Source organism: Alosa alosa, chromosome 3, assembly GCF_017589495.1.
Source record: "Alosa alosa isolate M-15738 ecotype Scorff River chromosome 3, AALO_Geno_1.1, whole genome shotgun sequence".
In the NCBI taxonomy this organism is placed as follows: Eukaryota; Metazoa; Chordata; class Actinopteri; order Clupeiformes; family Clupeidae; genus Alosa; species Alosa alosa.
The window spans coordinates 27643342-27656278 of record NC_063191.1 but is presented as its reverse complement, the minus strand read 5'-3'; the positions used below and the strand labels follow the sequence as shown (position 1 = coordinate 27656278).

At 39.9% G+C, this 12937-nt stretch overlaps 2 protein-coding genes across 2 annotated transcripts; both read right to left on the bottom strand.

Moving 5' to 3' along the window:
* Window positions 1–710: 710 nt before the first annotated feature.
* Window positions 711–4763, bottom strand: LOC125292159 (zinc-binding protein A33-like). Its single transcript, XM_048239348.1, has 6 exons — window positions 4215–4763; window positions 3428–3523; window positions 3113–3343; window positions 2833–2864; window positions 2647–2756; window positions 711–1444 (listed from the first exon to the last, which is right to left on the bottom strand). The coding sequence occupies exons 1-6, from the start codon at window positions 4599–4601 to the stop codon at window positions 909–911; spliced, it is 1392 nt and encodes a 463-aa protein (XP_048095305.1). The 5' UTR covers window positions 4602–4763; the 3' UTR covers window positions 711–908.
* A 2082-nt stretch (window positions 4764–6845) lies between these two features.
* LOC125291661 (E3 ubiquitin-protein ligase TRIM35-like) lies at window positions 6846–10386 on the bottom strand. The gene is made up of 6 exons (XM_048238482.1): window positions 10339–10386; window positions 9933–10034; window positions 9611–9841; window positions 9318–9340; window positions 9114–9232; window positions 6846–8273 (listed from the first exon to the last, which is right to left on the bottom strand). The coding sequence occupies exons 1-6, from the start codon at window positions 10384–10386 to the stop codon at window positions 7726–7728; spliced, it is 1071 nt and encodes a 356-aa protein (XP_048094439.1). The 3' UTR covers window positions 6846–7725.
* Between the last annotated feature and the right edge of the window lie 2551 nt (window positions 10387–12937).

The following is a 12937-nucleotide window of genomic DNA, read 5'->3' as shown; positions in this document are numbered from 1 at the left end:
CTGCTCCCAAAACCAGGAAAATAATTTTGCAGTATGCAGTACACTTAACTGGCATCTACATAAAATACTTAATCTAGAACCTACAGCAACTTCTCATTATTTCAGATAGTTTCACCATGCCAGTGTTATCTATAAAATCAAACTATTTGAACCATAATAATAAATATTGATTCTAAGGTCACAAAGTCTGTCACCTGGATGCCTGGTGCACACACATACATATGGGAATAGCATCAGTTAAATGCACACATGGAATGGAATAGAATTGAATAGCACCCAACAGATGTTCTACTCAAAAGTACAACAATCAACAAACAATATTAATTAGTTATTAGCTAATTGGTTCATATTAAAGGTGATACAAACAATAATGCATAACTAATTCCATCACAATATGAACTAATCCAACTATTTAAAGGGGAACTTGGCAACTATTTCAACGTAATAAACCCGTTTAGAAATCATTTGGATGGTTAAATGACCTGCTCCGGTAAAAATGGTGACTTTCACCGCTGTGCCTAGCGTCCCCAGGCGGAAAACCAACCTTGCAACATTGAGACTACCGTCCCGGAAAGAGAAGTGAGAAACAATAAACTCGTTTTAAATCGTGTTTCTTACCTTGTAACATCCACATAGTTTTGCCAAACATATGCTAGCCGTTCGCTAGCTTGTAAACAAATCCATGTGCTTTATCGTTACCTTTTCCCACAGTTTAAAATAGCATAATGCACAATTTCTCCAGCAGAGGGGGAAATCCTGCCAAGTTTCCCTTTAAAGGATAGGAGGTGAGAAATAAACAGCATCCATCAGGGAATGAAAATCACCTGTTACCATACCACCTGTTACCATACCACCTGTTACCATACCACCTGTTCAACTCCAAACACACCTCTCCACTATGAGATGGTTTAGGGGAACTTCCCAGAGTCCTTCAGTGGTAAAATTCTTAGTGGGACACGTGTACACTGAGTACCAAAGTATGGAAACACTCTCTCAGTGAAAGTGTGTGTGAACGTGTGTAGATGTGTGTTATAATCAAGGTCATACAAGGACACCTTCCCTCTGTCCCAGTCCAGCTTAACTCTGATCCTCTGGGGTTTCTTCTTCACTGAAAGCAAGTACGTTGGCTGTAGGCTTGAGACTATGGTATATTGCCCATTTTTATAGAGGACATAGCCAACTCCACTCCTGTTGGTGATCACCCCCTTCCTCTTAGCCGACTCTGTTGCAAAGCCCACGTCCCAATAACTGCTATTCCCCACCTCCACATCCCAGTAGTGGGTCCCTGAGTTAAAGCCCTCAGAGCCCAAGACATTGGCCCACTGATCAAACCTCTCTGGGTTATCAGGAAGCTGCTGTCTCTCCTTACTGAATGCCACACTGGTGCGATCCTCAGAAACAATGAGACGTGGGTGTGCAGTGTTGGGATCCAGAGTCACAGAAGCTGCACAGAGAGAAAAACAAAGACATGATTTATTAAGTTGATGAGGGATGATGATGATGATGATGATGAAGATAATGATGATGATTATAAATATTTTTATTATTATCTCTTCTTTATCACATCAGAGGCTCATTAAAGTGTGTATAGTAAAGATAATCAGATAAACAAGTTGTGCTCTCAGAAACTGGAAGATAAATGACCAGAAAACTGAAGAAGTGTGCAGATGGGGTAAGTGTATGTTATGTGTCCCTATGTAGAGAATGAAACCCATTTAATTAATACCCCTCAACATGCTATTCTAACTTAGTTAGCAACTATGCTTTTGGGAAACGCACCCCTGCGTTTTCCAAAAGCATAGTTGCTAACTAAGTTAGTAACTTTGTTGGTTGCAGTGCAATTTCCCATTGCCAACCAAGTTGCTAAAAGGAAACGCACCCCTGATCACACTGATGAAGAAGCTGAAGCCTCAGGACCTGTTATAGACTTTACTGGACTGATAACTAACTCTATTAGGTTTAAGACTTACATGATAACAAGAAATGACCTTCACAAGAACTGACCAACAAATCCAAATACATTCTGAACTGCTGAACAGAAAAGAGTTCAGGCTGGAGCTCTGAGTGTCTGTGGAGCCCACAGATGTCTCATGATGAAGAGGAGAACCCTTACGGAAATTAACCATGGTTTACTATGGGAAATAACCATAGATCTCCAAATAACCATGGCTTCTCAGTTTCTATGGTTAACCATGTTTTTTGTAACTATGGAAACTATGGTTTATAGCCTGGGAATACCCATATGAACCTTTGGCAAATTTGGAATTTTGCTCTTGCTCTGCCAAGAGGCTATTGAAGCCCATTTCCATCGCTAATCGCTAATCCGGCATGGAGGTGTATTTCTTTGGAAACAACTGCATTTAAAACCTTCGCTTACAAGATTGCTGCACTTCTAAAATGATTTGGTAAGATTTGAATGCAACAATTTAAGTTTAGTTTCACTGCTAATTCCCTGCTGAAAGTTGTAAGTAAATTTACCTTTTCCAGGCCCACTGTCAATTCCTAATGAGAAGGTCTGCGTGCTAACTAGGCTAATGGTTTAAAACGACCATGGTTTCACTATCCTTACACCCGATGACTTTGGTCATAAACCTGAGACAAACCAGGCTTTTTGCCCCTAAGAAAAGAGAGAGAAACACAACACACTGTATTGGAAAATCTTTCTCATCCTCTCCCAAATGCCCATGTCTCCAAGGTGCTTTGCCAAATTGAGTGTTTCTGAAATCCTCTCTGGATCCTTCAGTGTGCGCTGGGCTCTGGAATAAGAACCATGTGTTACTGCTGTGGACTCAACATCATAGAGAAGACAGAGACAGGAGACACATCACTCACCTTCTCACTGTGCTCTCGTAGTTCTGTAAAATCTGGGGCGGGCACAGATAAGGCATTATTGGTGTGAGAACATGTTGTTTTGGGATGCTTGGCCAGACCCCAGACTGTCAACAGTTTGAAAACATCATTTCATGTTCAGCAGTAAAAATAGCATGAGTAAAATGAGGTTGAAGATTTTACTCATCAATATATTCAGATTGTTTTTTTTTTTCAGGTTTATTTCAAATCATTAAACATATAAGGTTAGAGACAACCTAGTTCAAAGGATATTTATATGTACCTGCAGGAATGAGACATCATCGCTTCTCATCCCCTCCTCTATGGCACTGATGGTGTCTGAAAGAGATGAGATGTCTCTGCTCATCTTCTCAATCTTCTCCTTCATCATCTGACTCTTCTGCTCCTCTTCCTCCCTCAGTGCAGTTATCCTGGCTGCCTCTTCATCTCGTAGAATCTGATGAAGCTTCTCAAACTTGTTCTTGATCTGCTTCTCTGTGTGTTGGGCCTGGACCTGTAACACCACACATCATTCATCAGTCAGTGTTGCTAGCTTTGCTGTTGGCACCACTGTAAGTTGTGGAGGTATCAGACTTACTCTAATGTTTTGGGCAGTGTCATCAGAATCACTTTTAGCTTCTTTCATCTTTTTCAACTTGTTCTGCAAAGGCTTCAGTTTGACTTTCAGTTCTTCCTAGAATAAAGTTTACCACATAAAAACATTCAAGGACTGAAATCAAACTCTGGTTTGGGTGAGAGATAGAGGGATAGAGAGATTTTTAAATTTAATTTTAGTTTATCCCAACATGCATTAATAATAAGTCTGATGTAATTTAACAGTCTTATACTCTATATGCTCTTCATTAATGTTAAAATACAGTACAAATGCCTTATTTGTCTTATTTAGAGCTTATGAATGTTTTATTAACTAGATGTACCAAACTAAATGTTTCCTTAAGTTTAGTGGGTCCAGCAAGTTTCATGTGCCTCCGTGTTTCGGTGTCCTGGGAATCATTGACCAAAATTCAGGAAGTCGGATGACGAAAAAAAAAAAAAAACGTTGACAATCCCTACATGACCTCTAAGCTAAGCCGATAAGCATCAGTCATAATGATGTTTTATTATATTTAAATACTGTCTAAACTAAGTGTCAACGAAGGTTTTGCCAGTTAGTAACTGAAAAAGTCAAACACAGTCTCTTAAACCATGAAAGATGAATTACGTGTTATAATAATGCCATCTAGTGTTTGGGGATGAGCACTACAGCAACCACATGACTGCTGAAGCATGTCAATTCCAGGAAGTTTTACAAACAAAATCCACAAAGTAGTATTATCATGCACAGTAGGAAACTGCATCAGTGGATGTCTAGAAGGCCATCTTACCTTACGCTCCAGTGCTGCTTCACTGATGGGACTGAAGTTGAGGTTTTTGTGCAATTTAGAGTCTCGACACACCAAACACACAAGCTGTTTGTCATCTTCACAGAAGAGCTTGAGTTCTGAACGGTGCAGACTGCAGAATGGTTCTTTCTGACTTCTCCCCTTTGGGAAGTTCTCACACAGGTTCTTCAGAAGGAGGTTCAGGGGGGGCTCAGCGTTCATCGGTCTTGTTCTGCAGACTGGACACTCCCTGGTCCCTTTCGTTCTCCAGAACTGCTGCAGGCAGCCTTTACAGACACTGTGACTACAGCTCAGCAGAACTGGATCCTTGAAGATGTCACAGCACACAGGACAAGATAAATCCTCTTCTGAGATCGACATGGAGGCCATTTTCTCTAATAGTTTTGGTTGTTCTACTACACTGTTGCCTGTTTTGCAATATCTACTTTCACTTTCACTGTTCTAAAAACGTGTGACGGATATGTCAATACAACTCTCCAACAGAGGCTTCCAGTCTTCCTAATACCTGCGACAAAACCACACTAATTTATACCTTTTTATCTTGACAACAACTATCATATCCTGTACTGCAACTGAATGGCAAGACGTCTCTCAGGTTCACTTCCTCAGTGGGAGGGACTCTTGAAAGCTTTCAGATTGGACAGAACTTCATCACTTTGTATGGCAGTTCTGCAGTTCATTCACCTGGCAGTTCTGCAGTTCATTCACCTCTTGCCCTGTGGGACAAAACAGGCCTGCCATCATTCCTGACCAAGTAGGCCTATTTTGGTTTTGCATAGACAGAAATGACTACATACTACATTATGTTTCTCATGTTGAAGTCTTCTGCCATGAATTTGTCTTTGTCATATGTCATGTGTGTCATATGTTTATCAAGGATCTATCTATAAAGTGTCATGTTTATCATGGATCTATCCAGGCTTGGAATTTCACCATTCTGGGGGCAAGGCCACTTGGCCTTCAGTTGGGCATATTTGGTGGGGGGCACAAAGGCCACATGTCAGGGCACCAAGGCCAAAGTTAACTATACAGTAGTAGGCTATAAAAATGATCAAAGTTTAGCCTATGCAGTAGACCTGCATCACTGTATGAAACATTACAAAAACATGAAATGAAAACATGACATATTACATAGAACTGTAAATCATCTGACTATCTAGGCTATATATATAACATTTATTTTATATTTGGCCTGTTATGAAATCATGTATTGAACAATTTAATCACAGCTCAGCTTTAAGAAACTCAAATAGCCTAGATGCATGCTTAGCATTTTGTGATCATTAAGGCTACTTTCACAAATTCTTAGTCAGCTGTACTCTGATTTACCAATATCTAGGCGATATTTGTAACATTTATTTTGTATTTGGCCCGTTATGAAATCATGTGGAACAATTTAAACACATTGTAAAACTTAAAGCCCAAATTTGGAGACATCCATGTATGTCCATGCAAATTCAAAACTGGATTACTCTGGAACGGCTAACTGTACAGGGAACTGCTTTACACCTTTGTGTTTACTCCTGTTTATTCTGAAATTCATGTGTTAAAAAAAAGTTCTGGATTACCGAGATGAATGGGTAGGGAGATCATGGGACATAAAACCTTCAGTAGAATGTATGATTAAATTTAATTATATTATTTACTTTTTCTCGCGAACCGTTCAAACAGCAATTATGTAAAAAAGCTGAGAAAAAGCTCTTTCATGTGATACTTGTGATGGGTGATGAATAGGCTTTTTACACCTTTGTGTTCGAGAATGGGTGAATTTGGACGTAAGGTCTCCTGTTTATTCTGATATATGGTTTGTAAAATTGCTATTAGTAGGACGCAAAAGAAATTGAAAGGGGGCACCAAGGCCAAAGTATTGTAAACCTCTGATTTTCAAAGGGGCCTCGCCACGGCCACGTCCGTGGCCACCGTGAAATTCCTACCCTGGATGATCTATCTATAAGGTGTCATATTATGTTTATCAAGGTTATATCTATAAAGTGTAATATGTTTATTAAGGATCATAAAGTGTCATATTATGTTTATCAAGGATCTATCTATAAAGTGTAATATGTTTATCAAGGATCTATCTATAAAGTGTCATATGATATCTAGGATCTATCTATATAGTGTCATATGTTTATCAAGGATCTATCTATAAAGTGCCATATGTTTATCAAGGTTCTATGCTTCTATCTACAGTATAAAGTGTCATATGATTATCAAGGTTATATCTATAAAATGTCATATAGTGATCTATCTATCATATGTTTATCAAGGATCTTATCTATACAAAGTGTCATATGTTTATAAAGTATCTATCTATAAAGTGTCATTTGTTTATCAATGATCTAGTGAGAAATCTTTGTTTGTTTATCTATTTGTCTATCTGTCTCTCAATTGGTTATTGGCTGTTTGTTTTAACAGCATCCTTGGTGGGTATTTACTGAGGGCCATGAGTGTTAGGATGCAGAATGTGAAAGATACGTGCTGCTCCTAGCACTGGCAGTGTTGTTGCTTAACCCTTTTTACACATTCACTTAAAGACAACTGTAAAGAGTATTAATGAGACAGAAACATACAGCATGAGCAACATTTCTGGACAAATGTATGGATGCATGCTGTAGACTGGTTTCACTGAGACAGAAATCATGTTTTGTTCTGTTTCATGTCACACTTTGCAGATGTTGGAAGGCACAACGCTGCTGATACACATGCATAAACTGTGACATATTTGTCTTGCCATGTATATCAGTGCTAATACACATGCGTAAACTGACACATTTATCTTGCCACCTGACCATATCATATCAGTTGCCACTTTAGACAGTGCAATCAAGCAGGACCAGATTCCACAGATTTCAAGAGTTCTTGTTCCTCGTTTACAATATTAAAAAAGTAATGGCAACAAAACAGGAAGTCAGTACAAACATCAACAGGGATATCAAAGCTCTAAGAACAGCAGCAGAAGACACCGATAAAGCTCAGCAACAAGTGGACTAAACTCACCACAGCATGAGCAAAAAAAATGTAAATGCACCAAAAGCTGAAAACCCTTGACAGGAAGGGACATGAAACTAGCTGTCAAAGCTACTTGACTACATGCACAAACTATGTGACAGTATGCAGAAAATGAAAGCAGTCATAGAACCACAGCCTTCTTATTTGTGTGTGTGTGTGTGTGTGTGTGTGTGTGTGTGTGTGTGTGTGGTGTGTGTGTGAGAGAGAGAGATGAGAGAGAGACTGTATCTTGTCACTATACCTTTAACTCCTTTAATTACATGCAGAGACTATATGACCGCATGCACAAATTCAAATGAAAGTATAGACATAGAACCACAGTCTTCCTATTTGTGTGGGAATAGGCTGGACTAGTCCACTGAAATCTTTCCACATGGTTAAACAAATCTGTTCAGAGTACATTATATATGATCCTCACCACATTTACACTGAATTGTTTCAACATTTCCTCCATGAGATTGCTGCAGTAGGACCCTGAACTCTATCTGAGCTGCTCTACTGTTTCTGCAGCCTTCACTGGTAAGATCCTGAGAGATGAAGAGGAGCTTAACCCAATCCAGAAATAAGGCAAGACACTCTCAGTGAATGTGTGTGTGAACGAGTGTAAGTGTGTGTTATTATCAGGGTCAGAGAATGACAGCTCTCGTCTATCCCAGTCCAGCTGCACTCTGATCCTCTGGAGTTTCTGCTCCACTGTCAGTAGGGAGTGCTGTTGGGTCGGATCAGCTGCTGTATACTGACCCCTGACCTGAAACACACGCCAGACTCCAGAGGTGCGAGACATACATCCCAGCCTTGTGCCGGACGCTGTCTTCACCCCCACATCCCAGCCTTTGCTGTCTCCAACCTCCACATCCCAGCAGTGAGTCCCTGAGTCAAAGCCCTCAGAGCCCAGGACACAGGTTTGGTATGAGAACCGCGCTGGGTCATTAGGAGGCCGCTGTGTTCCAAAACAGAGTCTCACGCTGGTCAGATCCCCAGACAGAAGGAGATTGGGGTGCGCAGTGTTGGGGTCCAGAGTGACAGGAGCTGTGGAGGCAAAGGACATTCAGGTGTTGTTATGTCATGCCATGTTATGTTATCTTATGTTATGTTATCATGTCATGTCATGTCATTTTATGACATGATGATTATAAAGAGAAAAAGACACACACACACACACACACACACACACACACACACACACAACACAACACACACACTCACACATAAAGAAAATAAGGAAGTCACTGGAACTACCACTGTGTCAGATTAATGTGGAAGACTCACTACATTGTGTACAGGATAACTGCAGAGGATAACTGCACACTCTGATCTCATTTTAAGTGAGAGCCTTGGTCTTGAATAAACAGCCTTAACTGAGACCAACATGAGTGGCTATCCTGTCCTTATTCATGGTAATCTCCAATACAGACCAACATGAGTGGCTATCCTGTCCTTATTCAGGATAATCTCCAGTAGAGAGCAATGTGACTGGCTATTGTGTCCTTATTCATGATAATCTCCAATACAGACCAACCTGAGAGGCTATCCTGTCCTTATTCATGATAATCTCCAATAGAGAGACCAATGTGAGTGGCTGTCCTGTCCTTATTCAGGATAATCTCCAATACAGACCAACGTGAGTGACTATCCTGTCCTTATTCAAGATAATCTCCAATACAGACCAATGTGAATGGATATGCTGTCTTTATTCATCTCCTGGCCATTATCTCTACTGTGTGCATTCTTCCTACTCGCTTGTTAAAGACTCACTACATTAACATTAGAAGTGCTATGTTTAGCTTTTTCTTTTAGTTTACAACAGAAAACAGAAAACATAAATGAGATCATTAGAGAATCAGAGAGGGGGGTGTAAACTCTTCTCACTGTATTGAACAGTCTCCTGCATCTTCTCCCAGACTTTGAACTTCAGGTTGCCCAGGTGCTTTGCCACATTGATCAGAACTCCTGAAACCCTCTCTGGATCCTGCAGTGTGCACTGGGCTCTGGAATAACATTCAGCAGTCAGTGCTGCTGTGGGTTTGGGTTCAGAACCAGAGAAGAGAGAGAGACAGGAGGCAGATCACTCACCTTTCCACTGTGCTCTTGTAGTTCTGGGGAAAAAACCCAAATAAGAATTAGGTTTCAATCTTCCTAACATGACGGACATATTCTGCTTTCACAGCATTCCATAAAAAGGGCTGACTGACAACAGTCCTTAAAGTAACTCAGTGTAGGAATTCCCCTCTTTATCAATTGTCAAAGTACTGGGTTGTTAGGTCGAACACGATTGCTAGCGTGCTTGACTCCAGACCCAAGGTTTTGCCAGGTTTTGTATATTCAGATATTAGACTGATTTTTTAAATGAAGAAACTGGTTCTTACTTGCAGGAATGTAACATCATCAGCTCCCATCTCCTTCTCTATGGTTCTAATTGTGTCTGAAAGAGATGAGATCTCTCTGTTCATCTTCTCAATCTTCTCCTTCATCATCTGACTCTTCTGCTCCTCTTCCTCCCTCAGTGCAGCTATCCTGGCTGCCTCTTCATCTCGTAGAAAACGGTGAAGCTTCTCAAACTCCTGCTTGATCTGCCTCTCTGTGTGTTGAGCCTGGATCTGTTACACCATAAGTGCATTTATTTCATGGCAATACTACAAACAACAGGCATTAGCTTTACTGCATACTATGTATAGTCATTAGGCTTACTTTTATGTGTTGGGCCTTTTCATCGTAGGTGATTTGAACTTTGCACAATGCCTTTAACTTCTCCCGTAAATTATTCAGTTTTACGTTGACCTCTCTCTGAAACAAATTATTGAATCAACCCAATGTAGGACATATGACACAGTTGTGACTGAACATAGGAAGCAAAGTGACAGAGTCCTGGTGTCATTGACAGAGAGACAGGCAGAAAGAGAAAATTAGAAGTTCTCTCTATAGGTATTATGAGAAATGGACATTCGATATGAATCATATGACAGTGGTAGGTAAAATAATCACAAATAGATGGTCATGAAAACCTTAGTTAGGTATAATTGTTAAAATAACACAAGGCCGTTCTTCTATCATAAAACAACAGCTTCAAACTAATTTTGATCCTACACAGACTTACAATACGGAGGATGGGGTCTCTGGCTTTGCCAAAGCCCACTTGAAGCATCTAGTATTGCACTATATAGCACTGTCGTTGTGGATAGGAACACTATACCCTTTTTGTTGGTTTTGACTAAGGGTAAAGCTATTCGTATCCTGGTGCAATTAGGCTACGTTCAGACTAAGCGTCTTTTTCGGCGTCCGTTTTACATTATAACCCTATGGAGTAGACCGTGTTTTCAAAAAAGCCGTCGGCTTCTTTTAAAACAAGACTGCAACCGTCTTTTTCTGCAGCTCAGAAGTTGAGTAATGTTCAACTTTTGTTCTTTTTTGATGACAAATCACAAGCAGATTACCGAGACCTGCATGACAACCAAGTAAAAAATGGAGAAGGTGACAGAACACCGGTCGAGAGACTCGTTTTAGTGTCTGAGCATATAGGGAATTGTTTGACATGACTTCACAACTTTACCATAACATACCAAAAGGCAATAGCTAACGTGCTTTTTTTTTCAAACTGAAAAAAGCGGTTTTCTCTTCCTTTAGTCTGACATTTTGTACCCACATCTGGTACAAAAATCGCCATTAGTCAGCAATGTGTTCTATTTAGGCTGGTACAAATTCAGTGTTGTTCAAATTTATTCTGGCAGATCACACAATGTTATAATTTAACATGTTTTCCAGAGAGCGTAATAGACACTCTGAATACACAATGTACAGTTAGAAGTGGATGCTATTTATACTCGTGAACTACCTGCCAAAATCCATCATGCAGGAATCGAACCCTGATTTCCCACATGCTTAACTGTGTCTGTGATCACTGTACTCTCTACTTCCACAATCAGAGGGTGTTTGCAGGGAAACTTATAGGCCTGAGCGTTATATTCACAAAATTTCTGTTAACTAACAAACTGACGGTTGTATGTGTTCACTGAACCAAGTTTATGAAAACAAAACACAACTTTTCAATCTAAAACTTAATTTGAACAGATATTAGCGCCGAAACCTTTCAGAATTCTTCACTTTCTGCTGACGAAAAAACGAATGTCCGCCATGTTTTTTGTTTACGTGAGCAACGCCTTTTTGTTATGTCACAGGGTGTGAATAGCTCAGCTGTGTGGCCAAGGCTATTCGTACCAGGGGTGTAAATAGACACTCCTTTTGACTAATTCCCCTTAAGTGCTTAATGGGAACCCAGTACATTGAAAACAATGTCCTACATTGTTGTTTGACAGAAAGATTTCTCACTTGTTTTTGTCATTTGCAGTGATAGTAGGTATATCCGTCTGTCTGTCTGTAACTATGTTTACGAATTACATATGCACCATATCCATTAAGAATTATAATTAAAAAATATTGAAGTAGTAGTCTAAAACATTACTTAGTATGAGCTTACTTACCAATGAAGAGTATATTATAGCCTTATTATTGGATATTACTGTAACTGAGTTTAAACCTTGAGCCAAAGAAAAATTTCCACCTTGGTGGACATTAAAGATTTATTCTATTCTATTCTAACCTTATCAGTATTCTTACCTTATACTCAAGTACAGTTTCACTGATGTGACTGAAGTTATGGCTTTCTCTCTGACTTCTGTCCTGTAGGAAAGTCTCACACAAGTTTCTCAGTTGCAGGTTAAGTGGAGGGTTTTCTTGTGAGGTTCTCTTCCTGCAGACTGGACATTCCCTAAACCCTCTGGTTCCCCAGAACTGCTGCAGACACATCTTACAAAAGCTGTGACTACATAGCAGAAGAACTGGATCCTTGAAGATTTCGCAACACACTGGACAGGAGAAATCCTCCTCCAAGAAAGATGTGGAGGACAGTTTCGTCCAGCAGCTGTAGTTGCTGTAGGCTACGGTACTGGCTGGTGAGGAAAGTCTCTCTTGTCTCCTGTAGTTGTTTGTGAGAAATGTTTCAGTGTGGTCTTAAAGTTATTCACAGACACGCCCACGGCCATGTCATTTCCTCATGAGATGAGGCGCAGTCTGTGGGCTGCACTCGGTGAAAACAAAACCATGTGGTTGTATTTATGAACTGAAAATGAATAGAACCATTATGATGAGCTAGACAAAAGAGCTGCAGTCTGAAGTTTATGGATTTAGTGAGTGCTCACTCATTTATGGGCTCATTTGAAGGCTCATCCAGCTGGCATAGGCTCATTTGATTCTGCATCATTTTATTATTCACTTCAGTTGCAATTAAGGGGAGTACATGGATGTGTTTGTGTTCACCTACTTGTCCCACACTGGAAGTGGCTGCAATGTTTAGAATATAATATCCTTCTTTACACAGTGTGTTAAACTTGACAACTACTGTTTGTTTGAGAGAAAAAAACACTAATTGGCATGGTTCTGTATAAATTATGTATGCTCTACATGAATGCTTTCTATTGAAGTGTCTTCTTTGAACTAAAAACAGAGAACTGAAACAGAGCTGAACAGCAAGAAGCTTCACTTAAATTACAGTGTTTCTGATTGGTCAGCACGGTTTCTGTTTTATTACTGACTGAGAAAGGGGTTGCCTAGAAACATCACATCATTAAATATTTGCTTGGGAGCTACATCTGGTGTGTGGACTTTACTGTTATTTCTGTGAGTTATTAATGTCATGTGAC

Coding starts and splice junctions, on each gene's coding strand:
- LOC125292159 (XM_048239348.1), bottom strand. CDS start 4,601: ATGGCCTCCATGTCGATCTCAGAAGAGGATTTATCTTGTCCTGTGTGC. Junction 3,524..4,214: donor AAGCAGCACTGGAGCGTAAG/GTAAGATGGCCT, acceptor ACTTTATTCTAG/GAAGAACTGAAAGTCAAACT. Junction 1,445..2,646: donor GAGAAAGATTTTCCAATACA/GTGTGTTGTGTT, acceptor CTCTCTGTGCAG/CTTCTGTGACTCTGGATCCC.
- LOC125291661 (XM_048238482.1), bottom strand. CDS start 10,386: ATGCTTCAAGTGGGCTTTGGCAAAGCCAGAGACCCCATCCTCCGTATT. Junction 9,341..9,610: donor ATGATGTTACATTCCTGCAA/GTAAGAACCAGT, acceptor TTTTTTCCCCAG/AACTACAAGAGCACAGTGGA. Junction 9,233..9,317: donor TACAAGAGCACAGTGGAAAG/GTGAGTGATCTG, acceptor ATGTTATTCCAG/AGCCCAGTGCACACTGCAGG.